At 37.8% G+C, this 18,643-nt stretch overlaps 3 protein-coding genes and 1 long non-coding RNA gene across 5 annotated transcripts; 1 reads left to right on the forward strand and 3 right to left on the reverse strand.

Annotated features, from left to right (window-relative positions):
* Positions 1 to 36: 36 nt before the first annotated feature.
* On the reverse strand, positions 37 to 3,599 carry LOC124220032 (beta-1,3-glucosyltransferase). The gene is made up of 10 exons (XM_046628402.2): positions 3,444 to 3,599; positions 3,192 to 3,280; positions 2,751 to 2,860; positions 2,454 to 2,636; positions 2,244 to 2,374; positions 1,919 to 2,099; positions 1,710 to 1,845; positions 1,443 to 1,590; positions 1,094 to 1,367; positions 37 to 1,020 (listed from the first exon to the last, which is right to left on the reverse strand). The coding sequence occupies exons 2-10, from the start codon at positions 3,259 to 3,261 to the stop codon at positions 865 to 867; spliced, it is 1,389 nt and encodes a 462-aa protein (XP_046484358.1). The 5' UTR covers positions 3,262 to 3,280; positions 3,444 to 3,599; the 3' UTR covers positions 37 to 864.
* A 2,947-nt stretch (positions 3,600 to 6,546) lies between these two features.
* On the reverse strand, positions 6,547 to 7,274 carry LOC124220048 (uncharacterized). The gene is made up of 3 exons (XR_006883512.1): positions 7,155 to 7,274; positions 6,807 to 6,886; positions 6,547 to 6,632 (listed from the first exon to the last, which is right to left on the reverse strand). It is a non-coding gene; the product is annotated as an uncharacterized lncRNA (long non-coding RNA).
* Positions 7,275 to 9,979: 2,705 nt separating this feature from the next.
* On the forward strand, positions 9,980 to 15,035 carry LOC124220025 (E3 ubiquitin-protein ligase RNF10). Of its 2 annotated transcripts, XM_046628375.2 has the most exons (12): positions 9,980 to 10,360; positions 10,614 to 10,789; positions 11,580 to 11,806; positions 12,171 to 12,261; positions 12,466 to 12,644; positions 12,746 to 12,944; positions 13,037 to 13,171; positions 13,294 to 13,516; positions 13,575 to 13,826; positions 13,973 to 14,147; positions 14,261 to 14,592; positions 14,712 to 15,035. In XM_046628375.2, the coding sequence occupies exons 1-12, from the start codon at positions 10,291 to 10,293 to the stop codon at positions 14,813 to 14,815; spliced, it is 2,163 nt and encodes a 720-aa protein (XP_046484331.1). In that variant the 5' UTR covers positions 9,980 to 10,290; the 3' UTR covers positions 14,816 to 15,035. The 2 variants fall into 2 exon arrangements, with proteins under 2 accessions (XP_046484331.1, XP_068992655.1); XM_069136554.1 differs by lacking the exon at positions 11,580 to 11,806.
* Positions 15,036 to 15,839: 804 nt separating this feature from the next.
* On the reverse strand, positions 15,840 to 18,526 carry Hsc70-4 (heat shock protein cognate 4). Its single transcript, XM_046628393.2, has 3 exons — positions 18,379 to 18,526; positions 18,011 to 18,224; positions 15,840 to 17,727 (listed from the first exon to the last, which is right to left on the reverse strand). The coding sequence occupies exons 2-3, from the start codon at positions 18,213 to 18,215 to the stop codon at positions 15,968 to 15,970; spliced, it is 1,965 nt and encodes a 654-aa protein (XP_046484349.1). The 5' UTR covers positions 18,216 to 18,224; positions 18,379 to 18,526; the 3' UTR covers positions 15,840 to 15,967.
* Between the last annotated feature and the right edge of the window lie 117 nt (positions 18,527 to 18,643).

The following is an 18,643-nucleotide window of genomic DNA, read 5'->3' on the forward strand; positions in this document are numbered from 1 at the left end:
GACCTTCCCTTCAACCTGAATATACAAAATCGCAAATTAGGAATACAATTTTTTATTCACAGGATCTTGTTTCAAAAATATACATTCATTAGATGCTCACTGGTTCATTACTCTAACATATTATTTACTGTTTCACTTTACTCACCTGAGGCCACAAGCCGACTGCCCTAAGTAATCGCTTATTTATATTTGTATACTTGTCATAAAATTTTTCAATCTCTGTTTCTTCCATTCTTTGCATTATTAATTCAGATTTGTAGAAGTTTATTAATATTTGAAAGATGTATATGAGTGATGGCATTCAGTCAACCTCTGGTGCATATGAGCAATTCTTGTTAGCGAGGCTTGCTGTACGGATATTTATGCCTGTACAACTCAAATATAAAAACAAAAATGATTACATATTGTATGATAAGCCCCTCATTTCCAGAGCTATAACTCGATCTAAATTCTGTAATGATCACACGTATCAACAGACATAAGATAAGCGTATTTTGTACGAATACTGCAAACCTCTCATTATTAGTTGGAAGGACGAGCAATCAGTGGTCAAATAAAACCAGCTATTATCATGATTACATTTGTCTGGAGTACTTATGTACAAATAAAATATAAGAGCATCTGTTGTTGGGGTTGCATCATTTGCATTCTGCACATTAGTACAAATTTCTTGGCTTATAACGGCTGATTATGATTACAAGCGGCGCAGAGTTTAGAAACAAAGTTCACAGACTGACATCTCCAATGTTTCACCAATCTGTTATATAAAACGTATCGACGGTTCTCTTTCTCTCTCTCTTGTTGCATTTGAAAAAGTTTTAATTCTGTTAAAACAAACGTGTCTTGCTCCATTTATCAGGAAAATCAAAGTTCCGTATGCTGAACAGGTGGCGAGAGATACGCATCAGCTTCAGCGAACCACTCATCATACACTTGTTTGGGATCAATTTGCCAAAATTTGTGAAACGATACCGGTTCTTGTGACGCAAGATATACTTTTGGATAATCATCTGGTCGGGCCTGGAACAATGGTATTTTATTAAACTGTAATGAGCCAAGCTAACGAATAATAATTATTCTATTCTTAGCGGACCTGATGGAAATGTGGTAAATGTATGGGCTCTGTACCAACACGTTTAAGGCATACTCCAAAGAGAAACATGTCATCGGGTGTGGACGGTGATGGACAGCTACAAAAACCTGGTTCTATTAATTTCTGGACTAAATTAGCTGATAGAACCAAACCCGCTCCACCGGTCAAGTAGTTGTATCCACTATTTTTCCATAAACGAAAACCATATCGTTCACCCAAAGCTACAGGATCGGACGGATTGTAGCAAGTCAGCAATTGCAACAACTTCCCTAAGCTGTTAATATTTAACGATAATTGAACATTTCTCGCACATTTAAATAAGACTCTCTATCAAAGATAAAATACTTGCCTCAAGATTGTATCGTCATCAGTGATAACCAACCAATCCAATTTTTTACTCGTCAAAATTTCATTGCTGTGTTTCAAAATTGAGTAAGTTTTTGCACAGTGTCCTTGCGTGGTATTTGGAGTGACTATAGCTTCGGGTATATTGTCATCTGTTCTGAAAAAAAATTAAATACACTGAAAGTAACAGTCAGTGTCAAATGTTGTTCAATTTAGTACCATTGAATGGTATGACGAATAAATGCAAAGCACGAATGGTAAATCTACGCACCTGCTTTATCGCTATAATATCCGATATTGGCGGCATGTTTAGCCCATGTTCTCTTGATAACTGAAATTCTTTGCACGTGAAATTTACTACAAGTTTTGACTGCTACATATACCTTTTGTATAGGTATAGATTGGCCCTGAAATGTTTTCAAGTTTCAGCAAGAATCTCAATGTTATGCATTAGAAAATGTTAACATTTGAAACTCTTACACAAGGATGAAAATGCTGAGGATATGTAGCACAAGTGTCGTCAGAGACTACGCAGAGTTCAGGGACGTGTATCAGTCTAGTTCCCTTTCCATTATCCCAAACAAATTTAGAAAATTCATAAGCAGCGTCTATGGAAAATTCTCCTTCTGGTTTTTCACCACTGGCAACTCTTTGTGCTAATCTTTTGATATCAAATTATAATAAAACTGGGCAATTAAACATTATTCTCACAAGTACATATTAATATTAAATCTTATATTTATATATACAATGGAAAGTAGCATGGAAAATATTTGAGATAAAGCAAATTGTTGAATGAACATACTTTTTAACGAGTGGTGCTGTAATAACAAATCCCGACGATGGATTTGGGTATTTGAACTTTTTAGTATGATCAGAAAAATGATGAATTATTGTAGGCTCGTGATCATAAACTGCATATCCCAGCCAGATGTCCTAAAAAATAATTGTAAGATGAATGGAAATAAGGATCTGTGTCACATTAGGTTATAAAGGGATTGCCAACTTTTTGCACCTGTGAGGAATTTAAGCCCCTTAAAAGATCCGTCAGACGTTTCAACTTGATAAATGTATTGACTTCGCAAAACAGGTACCATTGTGATTCTTCAACATTTCTAATGAGATCAGGCAATATGTTTCCAATGGTCCACGAGCCAACTAAGTTCAGCTCGTGCGTCAAAATAATATTGACAGAGACCTAAATCATAAATAATAGCATACAGCTTGTTTGAACAAGTCCTTGTTTTAAAATCAAAAACAAAGGAAGTGAGGTCGTAGAAACTTTCTAGCAGTTATAATTGTATCAACATACATCTTGGAGATCTTTTGCTTGTTCTTTGATATTGTCACGCAACCTGTATGCTTTAGCAGTGTGATAACCCGGATACTGACTTAATACTGTAATAACTAACTTGGCTGCATCTGTAAAGACAAAAAGAATGTTCCATGGGAAATGAATAATCGAGTGAATTCACTCCTTCCTCATACTTTTATGACTTAATTGTTATTACACAAAGGGTGTCTGATGCAAAATAAGCTGCTAATAGTGGAAATGTATGAGTTATGAGACAAGCTAGTCATCAACTCACAATTATGCGTACAGAGATATAAGATTGTTTTCAATATTGTTGCAAATTATTCTGGATTGACGCTAATATGGGGATTTTCTTCTCTAATCACTGACTGGCAAGTCAGTGTTATTAAATATATGTACTTTTCCAAAGAAGTAGGAACATCTTTATCAATTGCATACCTGAAGCAATTGCGACTAAGGCAATTTCCAATGCGAAAGCAGCAAATATTGCCAGTTTAATAAAATGCATGCCTGATGTGTAATTTCCCCTGGAAAAGTATACATAAAATTGAATTTCGATCTTGAAATACAATGAATTATGCACAGGACAATATTACTACATGCAATCAAATATGGCATGATATGGACGCTGACTGGAGTCATTTCATTTTTAGAAATTAATAAACCATGCTAATTTGTATTGTTTCGTACCTGGAAATAATGTTCACACAAGGTGACACTTGAATATACCTGTTTATTTACAAATGCAATCAGGTGTTATGCATAAACCAATGACCTTGGTTTCATCGATAGAACTGGTAGCAGCTGATAGATGGCAGGATTTCCACGGGCGTCCAATTGACCCCGCAGCGCCACGCTGTCGACGGCAAAAAAGCGATCATGAAAATGGGTACCGACGCAACGACAAAATGCGGCACGTTAAAACTACGAGGTAGAGTCAGTGGTGCTCAGTTGCGTTTTTATCATAAGAATTAAAAAATCTAGGATTGTAATTGGAAGTTACGAAATAAATCACAAACGTATCAACAAATGATGTTATTGCAGCAAGAATGGTTGAGAACAAAACTGACTGCAGAATTATCTTACATAATAATACTCAAAACACCTAAACTAATCTTAGTAACAGAAATTAGATCGGAAATACTTGGGATGCATCGGTAATACGAACTGAAGTAATTCCGAGGTAACTTTTGTTACAAACATCAAAATCAATGTCTGCTACAAGCCTCATAATTGCCAACAGACGCTTGATAAGTCCTGCAAAAATCGCATTAGGATGTGCCATGAAAAATTGCTGATCGGGGAAATATTTCACGTCAAAAAAGATACTCTGTCAAGTCACCAGAGATGAAATATTTAATCAGCAATTTGACACATTTCAATTTGATTTTAGCAGGATTTATCAAGGCTTTATAAACGATTCCGGAAATCGAAGCTAAAATCGCTGCAGATGTTGTTAAAAAAACGTTTCATCGGAAATACAGAAGATTTCACTAACTGCGACAGACGTAAGGTTTGACTAGCTGAAACAGACAAAAGGTTTTATTAGTTGAAACAGAAGAAATGTTTCGTTTGCTAAAACAGTCAAAAGGTATGAGTAAGTGAAATAGAAGGTTGGTTAACTGAAACAGAAAAAAGACTTGATTAGCTGGAACAGACAAAAGATTTGATTAGCTAAAACAGAGAAAAGGTTTGGTTAGCTGAAACAGAAAAAGGTTCGATTATCTGAAACAGATACAAGATTTGATTAGCTGAAACAGACAAAAGGTTTGGTTAGCTGAAACGAACAAGTTTTTATGAGCTGAAAGTGACAAAAAGTTTGGTTAGCTGAAACAGACGAAAGGTTTGATTAGCTGAAACAGACAAAAGGCTTGATTAGCTGAAACAGACAAAAGGTTCAATTAGCTGAAACAAACGAAATTATGATTAGCACAATGACAAAATCATTTCTATTATTAATGAAAGAAATTATAAACTTTTTGATCAAAATTAATTTTGTACCTAGAATTACTGAAATAAATATGCTTTATAAATACTTACGAGAAGATTCTTCACTATCACTATACACTCCGCGATTTTTATCTCCGTGAATTGACTGCCGTCTTACATATGCCACTCTGTCTCTCAGAACCAAAAAGTATCAAGTCAACGCGCAAAAGGCGCGGTCAACTTCAACTTGAAAACTCAGTTCTTGGTAAGAAAATTAATTTAAAAGCGGAAGGCTTCACGTATAGAAAATGCTTTACTTTTTTCATGTACCATTTACGAAATCGTTAAGCAAAAGGAGCGATCGATCGATTCGCATTTATTAAATGATATATAAAAGAAGTGCGTTTTACCGTATGTTCCATCATAACTCTGATGACGAAATTCCCTTACCAATCCCGGTTTTCCCGGTGTGTAGCCACCCTGATTCTCAATCATCGCGCAAAAGGCGCGTCTGATTCCCGTGATTACTACGCGCAAATCGGCACGATCGATTAACCTGTCAAAAAACCTTCAATATCTAGGACTTGTTGCAAAATTCTGCAGAAACCCAAGCCGCATCTGTGTCTCCTTGAATCCGACACATTGCGATGCGAATTGTTGTTCTGAGAAGCGAATCAAGTCCGGGAGGGAGGTTGGAGGACATGCATTATTGTGTGGCGTGGCGGTCGGCGGTCCTCTTCGACGCGACGTCTTCGAGCTCAGCATCTCTCCCCATCTAGCGTACCACGGAACGCGATGGATGGTCCAGAGATGTGTTTTGCCCATTCAGACGATCACAGAGATCAATTTAATGAAATAATTATCGATAATGACTAAATAATTAAATAGACAAGAAATGGGAAATTGAACCTCGTTCAAATTTGAAAGCTCACTAATAATTTAGAGACTCTTGTATTCAAGTCTTTTGAGTATTTCTTGAGGAAAATCACTGTGATCATTTGACGCTGTGGATTACAAAAATTTGTAACATCGCGACACATCGCGACCTTCCTACCCTCGCCTAATTCCCAACGGAACCACCCAACGGAAATGTTGAAGAGAATCACACACACACATCTACATTAAACCCCGCGACGGATCCCAAAACGACCTCCTACCTACCCGATTACCTATATTCGCTCTAAACGATTCTCCATACTTTCCAACACACATCATTCTTCCTCATTCGCGCCGTGGTCACTGTGACTTACTTTTTCAATGGTTACCTGTGGGATGCAAAATGTTTTTGTACTCTAGTCAGCGAAAATACTATTTTAGTGATTGCTGGCTGACTATCGGTACATAAACCTTTTGTAAGATGGATTAAAAACATCCTAAATGCTAATCAGCATTTTTCTAAGCGAGCTAAGCCTGTAGTTATTCAATAGTTGCTGGGTATTAAAAAATTGAAAATGATTCAAGATATATCATGCAATTTGATTACGTTGATACATTCTGCCAGACTTTGAAATGCTATCGATTAAACAATCGTTGGAATATGTTTAAACCTCAGATTTATTCATCACTTAAACAACATCATTCGAAAATTCAAACGTTGGTAGATTAATATATCTGTAGCTAAACACAATTTGTTCTCGCGAATGTCGAGTAAGTGATGGTAACCTGTCGCGATGCTCATTCCACTTTCAGCAACGTGCAAAATTTCTAACTGAGTACCTATGGTAAAATAGGTCAATTGCTACGAAAAAAAAGATCCAATTTAAAGTCAAGCAACGTTGCGATCATGAATGAGCCTATCCATGCAGCTAGGAAATCGAAGATTTGTGTAACAATTGTTACCGCCACGCCACATGATAAAGGAGTCCCAGGGAAATACCCGTAACCTAAGACGTGCAAACTCACCAACGTTGCTGAGTAATGGAGAAGTTACTCGGATGTCTCTGCTTAACTCTAAAAAAGCGAAAAAGGAAACTCGAATTAATTTAGCAAACTGGATTTTTAGTTCTCAGGTAAATTATTACTGTTGTCTAGTTCCATATTTATTCACCGCATGTCATGCAATGACAAAAATTTCCAATGCACCACATTGAATTATCAAACAATAATTAACATAAGTTTTCTTACCTCCTCCAGGTTGCTCCACACTTTACATGTAGTAGTTCTCGTAGCATCTCAGGTTGTATGGTGATGACACACTTTTCACACTACAATAAGGATATAATAAAATATTACTTGCACAATGTATTTGGATCACATTTCATGTCACTACAGATTGTCTGTCTCAAAATAAGTTACTTGCATGATATTTCAGTGGTTCCTGAGTTAATTATAAACGAACTGCAAAAATTAATTAATACTAGAGGGCTCATAAAATAAGCACAGATTTTGAATAAATGCACAAAATTAGTGAGCAGTTAAAATCATTTACGATCAAAAGGGATATGGTAATTAAGAGTCATATTAAATATGTACCTTTCAGTTTTATTCACTGCATAGCTTGTGATTTAATTTCTAGTTCGTTGTCAAAGATCGATTGATTGGGTTAGGTCATTCGGATCATCGCTAAATGTGGTTGACAGTGCTGTAATATAGTTTGCCCCTGTTAACAGGTAAGAAATAACAACATTTAATTAGTATTTGTTTTGAAAAATTGATATACAAAACGTTGAAAAATTACTCTTATTTTTGTAAATATAATGTAGAACTGAATACCAGTTAATTTCAACTAACTGAAGTTTCTCAAATTGAGAATAGCCTAAAAGTATAATCAAGAACGATCTCAAACATGTACCTGTTTTCTAGTCTTCCACAAAATTGCGACCTGTTCACTTTCTGGTTTTGTTTTCCATCATTGTGTTACCGGGGTCACTTAATGCGGATACTCGCTAACCTCATTCATTCTTACAGTAGCTCGATTCTGTAATCAGCTAAAGGACGAACGAACAAAAATTTTTTAATATTTGATCTTAATCACCATCCATATACTCAATAATGTTTAAATGCATCTAAATTTTGGTTTGTAGCTAATGTGTTATGCTAAGTTTTGGAATATCTTGCCAATTACATAAACAGGGAAAAAATGAATGGGATTGTTTGATACCTGTTGTTTATATGTAATAAGTTCATCAGTTCCGTTACCGAGTGGTGTCTTCCACGATTTATCGACACGGCCTTTCAATCTAGGTAATTACTAATGCCGATTAACGTTGTTTCAGTTTCTTTCTGCAATCAGGTAAGATAAAAAACATTTTGTGAGTAATTTATGGATCTGTAATAACGATTTGAATAGCATTAAAAATTCACCATATTTATCCAAAATATGATAGGTACAGTAACGTTCATAAGTTAGGGATCTCTTTCCAAATTTTAAATGAGGACAAAAATATCTCAGCCAAAACAGTCATAAAAGTGAGTTTTTTTTTTTTTTTGGGTGAGATGTCAAACTTATTGTCCGGATCTAAAATTCGAAAAGTGATCTCGCATTTATGAACGATACTGTGTGAGGAATGAATAACAGTTGACGATTTAGATTCTCTCGCGATTTCGAAACGATTAGTAACGTCGAGATGCCTTAACTTTTGTTAGATGGTAATAAACGATTACGAAATGGAGGATCCCCATCGATCGATCTCCAGGAAAAAATTCGGAAACAGATGGAATCGCTTATAGTGTTTTGTTACATAAGAAACAACGCCAAATTAACCACGAAATAAAACTTCATTTTACAAACGTGTATCGACGTCAGAAACGCTATCTGTGAATCGAGATCCGAGACGCAATTCAAAGGTCACCTTCCGCAAGGCCCGTTTTTCCAGAATGTTAGAAAGAAAACAAGCGAAGATTATCGACGCATTTTCTTGTATCAAAACGCTTGTGACTGGTCAAAAGTCTGCCCGAGAGCAATTTCAATCTGTTAATAACCTGTTGTTCAGCCAACTTTGGAAAGCTAAAATCTAAAAATCCACAAAGTAATAATTACACTAGATATTCAAAGCCCAGTCACAGTTTTTTTTCTCGTAGATGGCTGCCTAAACGGATTGAGTGAAACTTGCTAACAATGCGACTATGCACTTACCGAAAGTTAGCCGCACAAAAAGAAAACAAACGACACCCGACGCAGAGGGTCGAAAATCGAAATCGCCAAAAGCTGAAGTTGCATCATAGAATGAAAATATGATACACGAAACTCACCTTTGATGTCCCCGGTTGTTGATATTTCCGTACTCGGTTCTTTTATCGACCATACGCTGCATGTCGTTCGTATATTATTCACAGTGAGTTTCGTGGGAATACACTAAGCGAATAACGTTGCACAGCCGGTTTTTTTAACCATAAGGTATCAATACTTAGCCATGTCCCGAATAGTCAAAGCCTGTGTATGGAGATCTGAATTCTTGACTAACAACTCGCGTGATTTCACTACGGCTGCTCGGCAGCGACTGATCCGCGCTACGCTCGGAATCAAGTCTCAACCGGTTGGAAACGCCATGGAAGCTGGGCAGAACGCGTTTAGAAGTTTGAGAAATTGCCGTTGCACGAGGCGTCAGGCGTTAAGTGAAATTTTTTGGCGACTTCCAACCGAATAAAATACGTTGACCAAAGATATATTATATATACTTCATTTTCTGCGGGTTTAATTAGCGGAAAGAGTCCTGAAAAAACGATTCTGAGATGAAAAGTTGCTGAGCTCTGAAAATTGCAAACAAAGGAAGGCTGGTACGCCCTTGGAGTTTTTCAGTCGAAATGTGGCCGATTTCGGAAAATACTTAAATCAATTCTTTGATACACTATATGGACGTAATTTTGGGAAAGGAATCGATTGCGCGTAGTCCAAATACGCCATCAGCTACTTCATTTCACTTCTTCATATTCTCCATTTTTTCACACTTTCAATTTACAGTCCTAGATTTTTGAATTCTCAGAATAAAAATGTAATTGAGATCCACTGACCTAACTACGTGGGTTTCGACGGGCGGCATTTTGCCGTATCCTCGGTACCTATTTTCATGAGTTTCTTCATACCGCGACAATTTACCGTCCTGTTAATTTGACGCCCGTGAAAATCCAGCTATAGATTCCGACGCGAGACTGGCATCAAAACAGCAACGATTAAAAAGTTAACGTTGCAATGCACAAGGCTTAGACGTTGTTAAAAATATAAACGTATGAATAAAATGGTTCCTGAGAATTTATTCATGAATCTGGTTTTTCCTCTCCTCGCCTCCTTCTAGCGATAAAAAGAAAATATTTCTAATCTTCGACGGACATCTGACTTCCCGTTTCCGACACTGTCCAAAGCTTGGACATTTTGTCGCCATCATAGCGACGAGGTTGTGATCGGGGTGGATCGCGACATAAATCGTCGTTTACGGCGACAGGGAGGCACATCTCTCCCTCAAAAGTGTACTCTTGTGTGGAATCTTTAACACCTTAGTTTCGCATACAAAAATCTGGTATCGCCTTTCTGGAGGTTTTATACTTTGGAACTGTCGAAGATGGCTTATTGAAAAGATGAAGGGCCTGCACCAAAGCTACGTTTCTCCACAAGGAGGAGACCATATCTCTGCCAACTACAATACACTTGGTCGTAACTACGGTCGATTCAACGATGGAAAAGAAATCACGATTACCGCAGTCGTCCTCCAAGGGGACGACTGGTGATGCTAAAAAGAACCAAGGTGCGTGTTATCGTTAGCTCCGACTTACATGTTACGTACATATATGCACACCTGCTTACTTTCCGCGAATAATTGCACACGTCACGTGACAACACGAGTCTTTAATGTTAAGTCATCGGAATATAAGTGTACGTGATTTTTGAATCGATAGATTAAAACTCAGCACTTTACCAACAATTTGAAGAATTGTACGTATGTCTGCATGATATTCGCAAGTTTATTTACATTCCGTGACTTACAACTTTTTTTCCAGATATCGTAAACACCAAACTATTTCCGAGAAGCTCACGGAAGCGCGAACCAATAGGAACCACAAATTTGCCAAAAAATGAACAATCTCGAAAATCCTATGTACCAAAAGGAAAAAATCATGATAAGAGACCAAAACCTAAAGGACAGTATCATGGCAGTCCAAAGGAGGATACCAAGGTTCGTCACATAGGATGTTGATCCTTCTAAAAATCCTCAAAAAGTGGCAAAATAATATGAAAGCTTTATCTGCCCTGAAGCACTATTATTCATTGACAAAGACGATTTTTTCTTGACCTTAGTGACTTGTTGACTAATATTATTCTTGGATATGAAGGTCAGACAACAACAACAAGATTCAAACTCAAACTCAAACCTCTTGATTCAAACTTACAACGGCCGTCGTGTGTTTTATTTTATTAAATTAACAATAAGTATGAAGGCTTGGGAGCTACGTATCGCGATCGCAGTGTGTTTTGGTTTTAGTTTTTTTTGTCTTATTCTATTAACCAACACGCATTCACCACTTAATAGTGGTCCCTTTCGTCTGGAATTGAAAGTGTCAAACCACACCAGGTAATTCCTCTCACTTATAGTGCATAAACATCCTGGCTTATTATCTAAACTATTCATGTTATTGTTATAATTGAGTTGTACATTATTTTATTATTTCTGTTCGTGACAGATGGTTTAAATAAATTTGTTCTGAGGAGGGCCCCCATCAGGGCTGAAACGTAAACACAATAAAAAAGTGTTTTGTCGTCTGACCTTCATATCCAAGAATAATATTAGTCAACATTATTCATCGACACTGTTGAGGTTACTCAGATAACGCTTATCTATTAGGTTGTTAATTTCGTGCAGTGCTCAATGAATTTCTCACGCAGAGAAATATTATCAGTTCACGTTTATCATTCTATGTTCATTTGAGATAATTAGTAGCAGTGTCATAATGAATTTGATTTGCCAGGTAGAGGAAAAAGATGTTGCCGAGTATGGCTCGGTCATGGTCCAAGGAAGTAGGAAGCAGAATTTGAATCATCTGTTGAATTTTCACTACGAGCCACGGGATATACGTGGCGTGTCAAACACACGGAATCTGGGCAGATTCATCAACAAGTATAATCAAAATAGCAATCGTTGGCTTCCACCCGTGCAACGGCGTAAATACAACACGGAACAGTTTTTACAAGCCAAGTACGCATAAATAACAAAGATTTTTGTTTTCCAACGTGGCCACAAATTTTTGGGAAAAAATATTGTATAACATTTTCAGGTTTTCAAAATATGTAGCCACCCTGTTTTTTCATTCATACATATTTTCACATATTTGTCGAATATTGGAGAGAAAATACAACAGCATAGGCCGACAACGGAGCTGTCACCATTTTTTTTTTTTTTTTTTTTTTTTTTTTTTTTTTTTTTTTTTTCACGGACAGCCTCATAGTCAACATATTTCTCTTTTTAGTATGTAAAAATGCTTTACCTTAAATCAGACCACATTAAGCTCCACTCCCTTGGTCTTGCAATTATTTTCACCCCTTTATATTGCTCTTTCCAGCTGCCAGTTTGTTGTGAAAAGTGACGGTGATTATACAGCTTATCTCGCTGATCCTGATACCCTGGTTCAATGGAATTTGATTGAACAAATTGTAAGTTTTTATTTACTTTTCAGTACTATCTATTCACATTACAAACAACCGTTAACTTTTTAGACACTGGCAATGGGCGAGTCACACTATTTCGTGAATTACCCAGTGTAATCATGGTAGTTTAGTAGTTTTCCGAAATGTATCTGGTCCTGTAAAATATTTGGTTCTGACAGTTAACTTGTGTACCTCTTTATGTGTTCACAGAGAGTCCACAGCTCGGAGATCTTATCTTGTCCAATTTGTTTATGTATGCCTGTTGCTGGCAAGATGACTCGCTGTGGTCATGTATACTGTTTGGCATGTATTCTCCACTATTTAGCAATATCGGATAAGCCTTTGTGTCCCATTTGCGGAAAATACATTGACAAATCTGACTTAAAAAGGTGCATAATCTTGTAGTTGGATTATTGAATTTTATCTCTTACCGAATGAAACAATTTTATCAGAAAGAATACATTCTTCACTGAATCATCCTTAATTCCAGCTTTGTACAAATTACACAAAAAGTATGGAATGTTGACGATACTGTAACTTTGCGTTTGATGCGTCGTGAAAGAGGATCATTGCTTGCAATTCCTGTAGGAGATTCTTTTCAAGCGGCTTCCCCAACCACATTTTTCACATTGCTCCAAGATGACCCTAATATTATTTACTCAAAGTTGTTGCTTGCCGACTTCAATAAGGTAACATTATCTAATCTCTCATAATTGTGCCACAGTTTTTATTTATTCTGCTCGTTCCTTAAAAACATGTAATCGCCTTTTTATTCTCATAGATTATAGACATCATAGAGTGTGAACGTGTTCAGCTCCAGCTTGAACTAGCAGAAGATGCTGAGTCTTCAGAAAATTACTACATTGAACAAGCTCTCAGGGAATTGGCTACAAGAGAACAGGAGCTTTTTGCGAAGGTCTGTCACGACCAACCTACGTGAAGAAATAGTATAAAAATACTATGAGAAATAGTTCACTATAATTCCGATTGTAAATAACTAAAATTCGATTTTTACTCATCTGTACTCTTCCTGGACAGGCAACATACTGTAGTTTGGATCGCGAAGCTGCAGAGAATAAGATAAAAGAGGATGTCAAGGAAAGTCAATCAAAAAGTGAGGTAGAAGTTGGAGAAAAAGAATCTGAATCGAGTAAAGATTCGGCTTGTGAGTCCGGAGAAATTCTCGTACCATGTGCTCACGATTCCATCTCCAAACGTCAAACTTTGACTGCTTTGCCGAAGTTTTTTTACTTCTACCAAGGTGAGTACGTGAACTTGATCAACTGAATTTACCGACTATTGTGGATGTTTCGTTCCAGCGGATGATGGGCAGCACATTTACCTGCATGCGATGAATGTTAAAATGCTGGAGCTGCAATACGGTAGTTTGGAAAATAGCCCTTCCACTGTAACAGGAAAGTTGTTGGAAAAAGAAACTTGTAGTATGACTGAAGAGCTGAGACGCAGATTACGTTACCTTTACCACCTGCCCCTAACTTGCCAATTTGGGATTGCTGAGATTCAACTAAAGCCTCCCATAATATCGAGAGCAAATCTTTCGGTTTTCAATGGTAAAGGCTCAAAATTAATTTGTCATCGAATTAAATAACGTGCCCAATAATTATGTTTGTTATAAACGCGGAAAATCGAAACAGGCAGACAATTTATTAAAACTCAGCACCCATACCTGATACATTATTCTTCCATGGTATTACAGCGCAACTTGTGACACGTAAGAATCGACGACTGCGTCGTGAACGTGATGAACAGTACAGGGAGAAAAGGATCATGGAAGAAGAAAACAAGCGCATTGGAAAGTACCCGACTCCGAATGTGCATATTGAGTCTCACCGTCATTTTCCTCGATGGCAATCAAATTCACCATCTGTAGAGTAATAACGAGCTTTAATAATACTGATGATGTATTCAAGTGCTTATGTAGCTAATAAAATGTATATAATTGTTGATGCTCCGATAATCAAATAGCTCATATCATATTTATCAGGTTGAATATTCCATCTTCACCGGAATCCGTAGTGTCCAGCGTAGCAAGCAGTCCAACAATGCAATCTTTGAACATGGATTTGGCAACTGCAGATTCCCGTGACAGTGGACCATCTTTTGCAGAGATGTTACGTACTACTGGATCACAAGGTTCATCGAAAATCAATGTGCCTGCATCGTCTGCCTGTAATTGGCCTCAGCAAAGAGGTGCTGCACTCACATCAATTTCAGACAGTGAAGAGGTTGAAGGGTATGCTCCAGCTCCATCCTACAGTCAAAGCTTTAGCGATGCTTTGGCAACAGCTTTAGAACACACAGAGCTACAGCCTACAGGTGCGTCGCACGTTGAAATATATCTGGAAGATAAAAATATCGATTGCAATATAGTGTATTTTTTGAAGCTCTAGTTCTTCCTTGTTTAGAGTAATCTGATGTATTTCAATTTATTTCAGGAAGCAGCGAAAGTCATGACAGTGCTTCTGGAAAGAAAAAGAAAAAGAAAAAGAAAGGAAAAGCAACAGTCCTCTTCGCTACAAACATGGCTCGTGCATCATAGATGCAACTGTGCAATTTAATTGCCTATTCTTCTTGACGGTCTTTCCCTGGCATTGTTTTGCCATTATGGCGGATTATCGATCTTGGTTCAAATACATGTATATTATTTTCAAAAATCATGGCATCAATATACCTAATTTTTATTTAAGTAACATGTAAAAATGGACGAATATTTGATGTAACCATTGTGTCCACATAAATATGATTAATTTTGGTTTGGATACATGAAAATACTCTTTTCATTACCCACGAGAACGAGTAATCATCAACAAATGATATTGGTACGAAATTTATTCCATCGCTTTATTGGAATCATTTCGGCATCATGACACTTTTAAACTTCAAGGATATGTTATCGCTACTAAGTGGCAAAATATAAAAAAACAATTCCTCAGATTAGAAAGGTAAGTCAATTGAAATCAAGGAGCCACTCGTGCGAAGTTTTATTATTTGTTGAAAATTGTAGTATTAGAAAATCTTTTCATAAATTGTAGGATTATGGTAGTATAGGCTTTTAAAATAGATTTCAGCCTCCTGTGATGAAAGTGTATGCGCAAAGAATTTTTGGTAGCGGTGGGCAGAATCTCTTTCGAAAGATTCCTTCGAAACTATACATTTTCATTGGAGGTTGAATCTTTTTTCAAAACCTGTACTACCATAATCTAAAAATAGGTAAACGGATTTTCTTATACTTTTTTTTTAGTCAGTTTAGAAGAAAATTTCAAGTTATAAATTTTGGCCGATGAAGCAAAAGTAATGGAAAATTTGACAGAGGTCACATCATGTAATGAATGTTGAATTGATCGAACTTATTTCTGTCGACTTTAACTGTATCGCCAATCTAATTGCTTAAATTTTTGTTTCCGACACTTTTTGTGATAAACGATTAGTGTGAATGTGGCCTTGAATAACGTACGTATTTTTTTTTTCTTCAAATTGCTATAAATAATTACATAATTGAGAAGAAAAAGAAAAGGATTGTTTGATTTGTTGTGATGCAAGGATGTTGATTCAACAAAGCATGATTGTGTTTGCATGTTCATTTATTTATTTATTTAGTTACTTATGATTGGGTATTCATGAGACTGACTGATTCAAGGCAGTGTCAAAATGAAAACTGTTTTCAGTAGAGATGGCTACCAGGTGACGAGGTTTAATCGACCTCTTCGATCGTAGGTCCCGATGCGCCACCGGCGCCTGGTGCAGCTCCTGCACCTCCAGGGGCAGCGCCACCAGCTCCTGGGAAACCACCTGGCATTCCTCCCGGAACTCCTCCAGCTCCCTGGTAAAGCTTGGTAACAATTGGGTTACAGATGCCTTCCAGTTCCTTCTGCTTATGCTCATACTCTTCTTTGTCAGCTAGTTGGTTGGCGTCAAGCCATTTAATGATATCGTTGCATTTGTCAAGGACTACCTGTTTGTCACTCGCGCTGATCTTGTCCTTGAGCTTTTCATCTTCTACTGTACTCTTCATGTTAAAGCAGTACGACTCCAAGCCGTTCTTAGCAGAGATAGTTTCCTTCTGCTTCTCATCCTCACTACGATACTTTTCTGCCTCGTTGACCATTCTTTCAATGTCTTCTTTGCTCAAGCGTCCTTTGTCATTAGTAATAGTGATCTTATTTTCTTTACCAGTCGATTTGTCAACAGCAGATACATTCAGGATACCATTAGCGTCGATGTCAAAAGTTACTTCAATTTGAGGAACGCCTCGGGGTGCCGGTGGAATCCCGCTGAGCTCAAACTTTCCAAGTAGATTATTGTCCTTGGTCATTGCTCGCTCACCTTCGTAGACTTGGATGAGTACACCAGGCTGATTATCGGCATAGGTAGTGAACGTTTGTGTCTGCTTAGTTGGAATGGTTGTGTTACGCTTGATAAGTGCAGTCATGACACCGCCGGCAGTTTCGATACCAAGAGAAAGGGGAGTAACATCTAAGAGAAGAAGGTCCTGCACTTCCTCTGACTTATCTCCATGGAGAATGGCAGCTTGGACAGCCGCTCCGTAAGCTACAGCTTCATCTGGGTTGATAGATTTATTCAGTTCCTTGCCATTGAAGAAGTCCTGCAAGAGCTTCTGAATCTTAGGGATACGAGTGGAGCCACCAACCAGAACAATGTCGTGAATCTGAGACTTGTCCATTTTAGCATCACGAAGGGACTTCTCCACAGGTTCAAGAGTACCACGGAAGAGGTCTGCACACAATTCTTCAAATCGAGCTCTTGTGATGGAAGTGTAGAAGTCAATTCCCTCAAAGAGAGAATCAATCTCAATGCTGGCTTGGGTGGATGAGGATAGCGTGCGCTTCGCTCTTTCACACGCTGTGCGAAGTCGACGTAGAGCACGTTTGTTCTGGGTCAGATCTTTCTTGTATTTTCGCTTGAACTCTTGGACAAAGTGGTTCACCATGCGATTGTCAAAATCTTCTCCACCAAGGTGAGTGTCACCAGCAGTCGACTTGACCTCGAAGATTCCATCCTCGATGGTAAGGATGGATACATCAAAAGTACCGCCGCCAAGGTCGAAAATGAGAACATTACGTTCTCCAACAGCTTTCTTGTCAAGTCCATAAGCAATGGCAGCTGCTGTGGGCTCATTGATAATTCGCAGTACGTTCAGACCTGAGATGGTACCAGAGTCTTTGGTTGCCTGACGCTGCGAGTCGTTGAAATAGGCGGGAACAGTGATCACGGCATTGGTGACGGTTTTACCAAGGTATGCCTCGGCAGTTTCCTTCATCTTAACCAGGACCATTGAGCTCACTTCTTCTGGGAAGAAAGTCTTCGTCTCTCCTTTGTATTGAACTTCGATTTTGGGTTTTCCACCATCACTAACAACGGTAAATGGCCAGTGTTTCATGTCTGCCTGAACTGTGAGGTCCTCAAAGCGGCGACCGATCAGTCTTTTGGCATCTATGGGAAAATGTCATATTTGAAAATTTTATACTCAGAAACATTACCTGACGAACGTTGAAGAGTTGAACAAAATTACAGTTCAATCGTGAGTAAAATTTAATCATTATAGGGTCCGTAATTGCTATTATAGAATAAAATTAAAATAAAAGACGAAAAAAGCGTAGCAGAACCAAATAGAAAGTTTCAGGTATTTCCTCAATTTTTCAATGTACTCATACCCTCATACAATGAAATGTTGTGGCATGCAAGGTGATTTGAAGTAACAAAGTCCAGTACTTACCAAAAATTGTGTTGTTGGGATTCATGGCGACTTGGTTTTTCGCGGCATCTCCGATGAGACGCTCGGTGTCCGTAAAGGCAACATAGCTGGGTGTAGTTCGATTTCCTTGGTCATTGGCGATGATTTCCACCTTTCCATGTTGGAAAACTCCTACACAGGAGTAGGTGGTGCCAAGATCGATACCAACTGCAGGTGCGTTAGCCATTTTATGATTCTAAAAAAATTATCGAAAATCGTTAGCTTCCATTTTGCGAAAAATGAACAGACAAGACTAGGCAGGTTGCCTGGGATATCGATGCGACAAGGGATTGACGTGATATTTTACGATTACAACGACGATATTTCAAGACCTTTTTTATATATCCTACCTTTGTTTCGTTTGTGTAGTTATGTGGTTAGAGCTCGAAGAAGTTTTCCGTACAACGATTCGCAACGTGAGTGACGAGTCAGGAACCTCGCCCGTTATATTATACGGCGGAAGGACGCTTCTGGAAACTTCTCCCACTGCGTCAGTGTTGTGAACCAATGAGAGCCTAGATTAGGTTTACCATGGGATTCTATTGGAGAGAAAACTGGTAATACGTGAATAAGCTTATTAACATCACTTGAATTAAATTGATACGAAGATGAAAT

Source organism: Neodiprion pinetum, chromosome 5 (genome assembly GCF_021155775.2).
Source record: "Neodiprion pinetum isolate iyNeoPine1 chromosome 5, iyNeoPine1.2, whole genome shotgun sequence".
Classification (NCBI taxonomy): domain Eukaryota; kingdom Metazoa; phylum Arthropoda; class Insecta; order Hymenoptera; family Diprionidae; genus Neodiprion; species Neodiprion pinetum.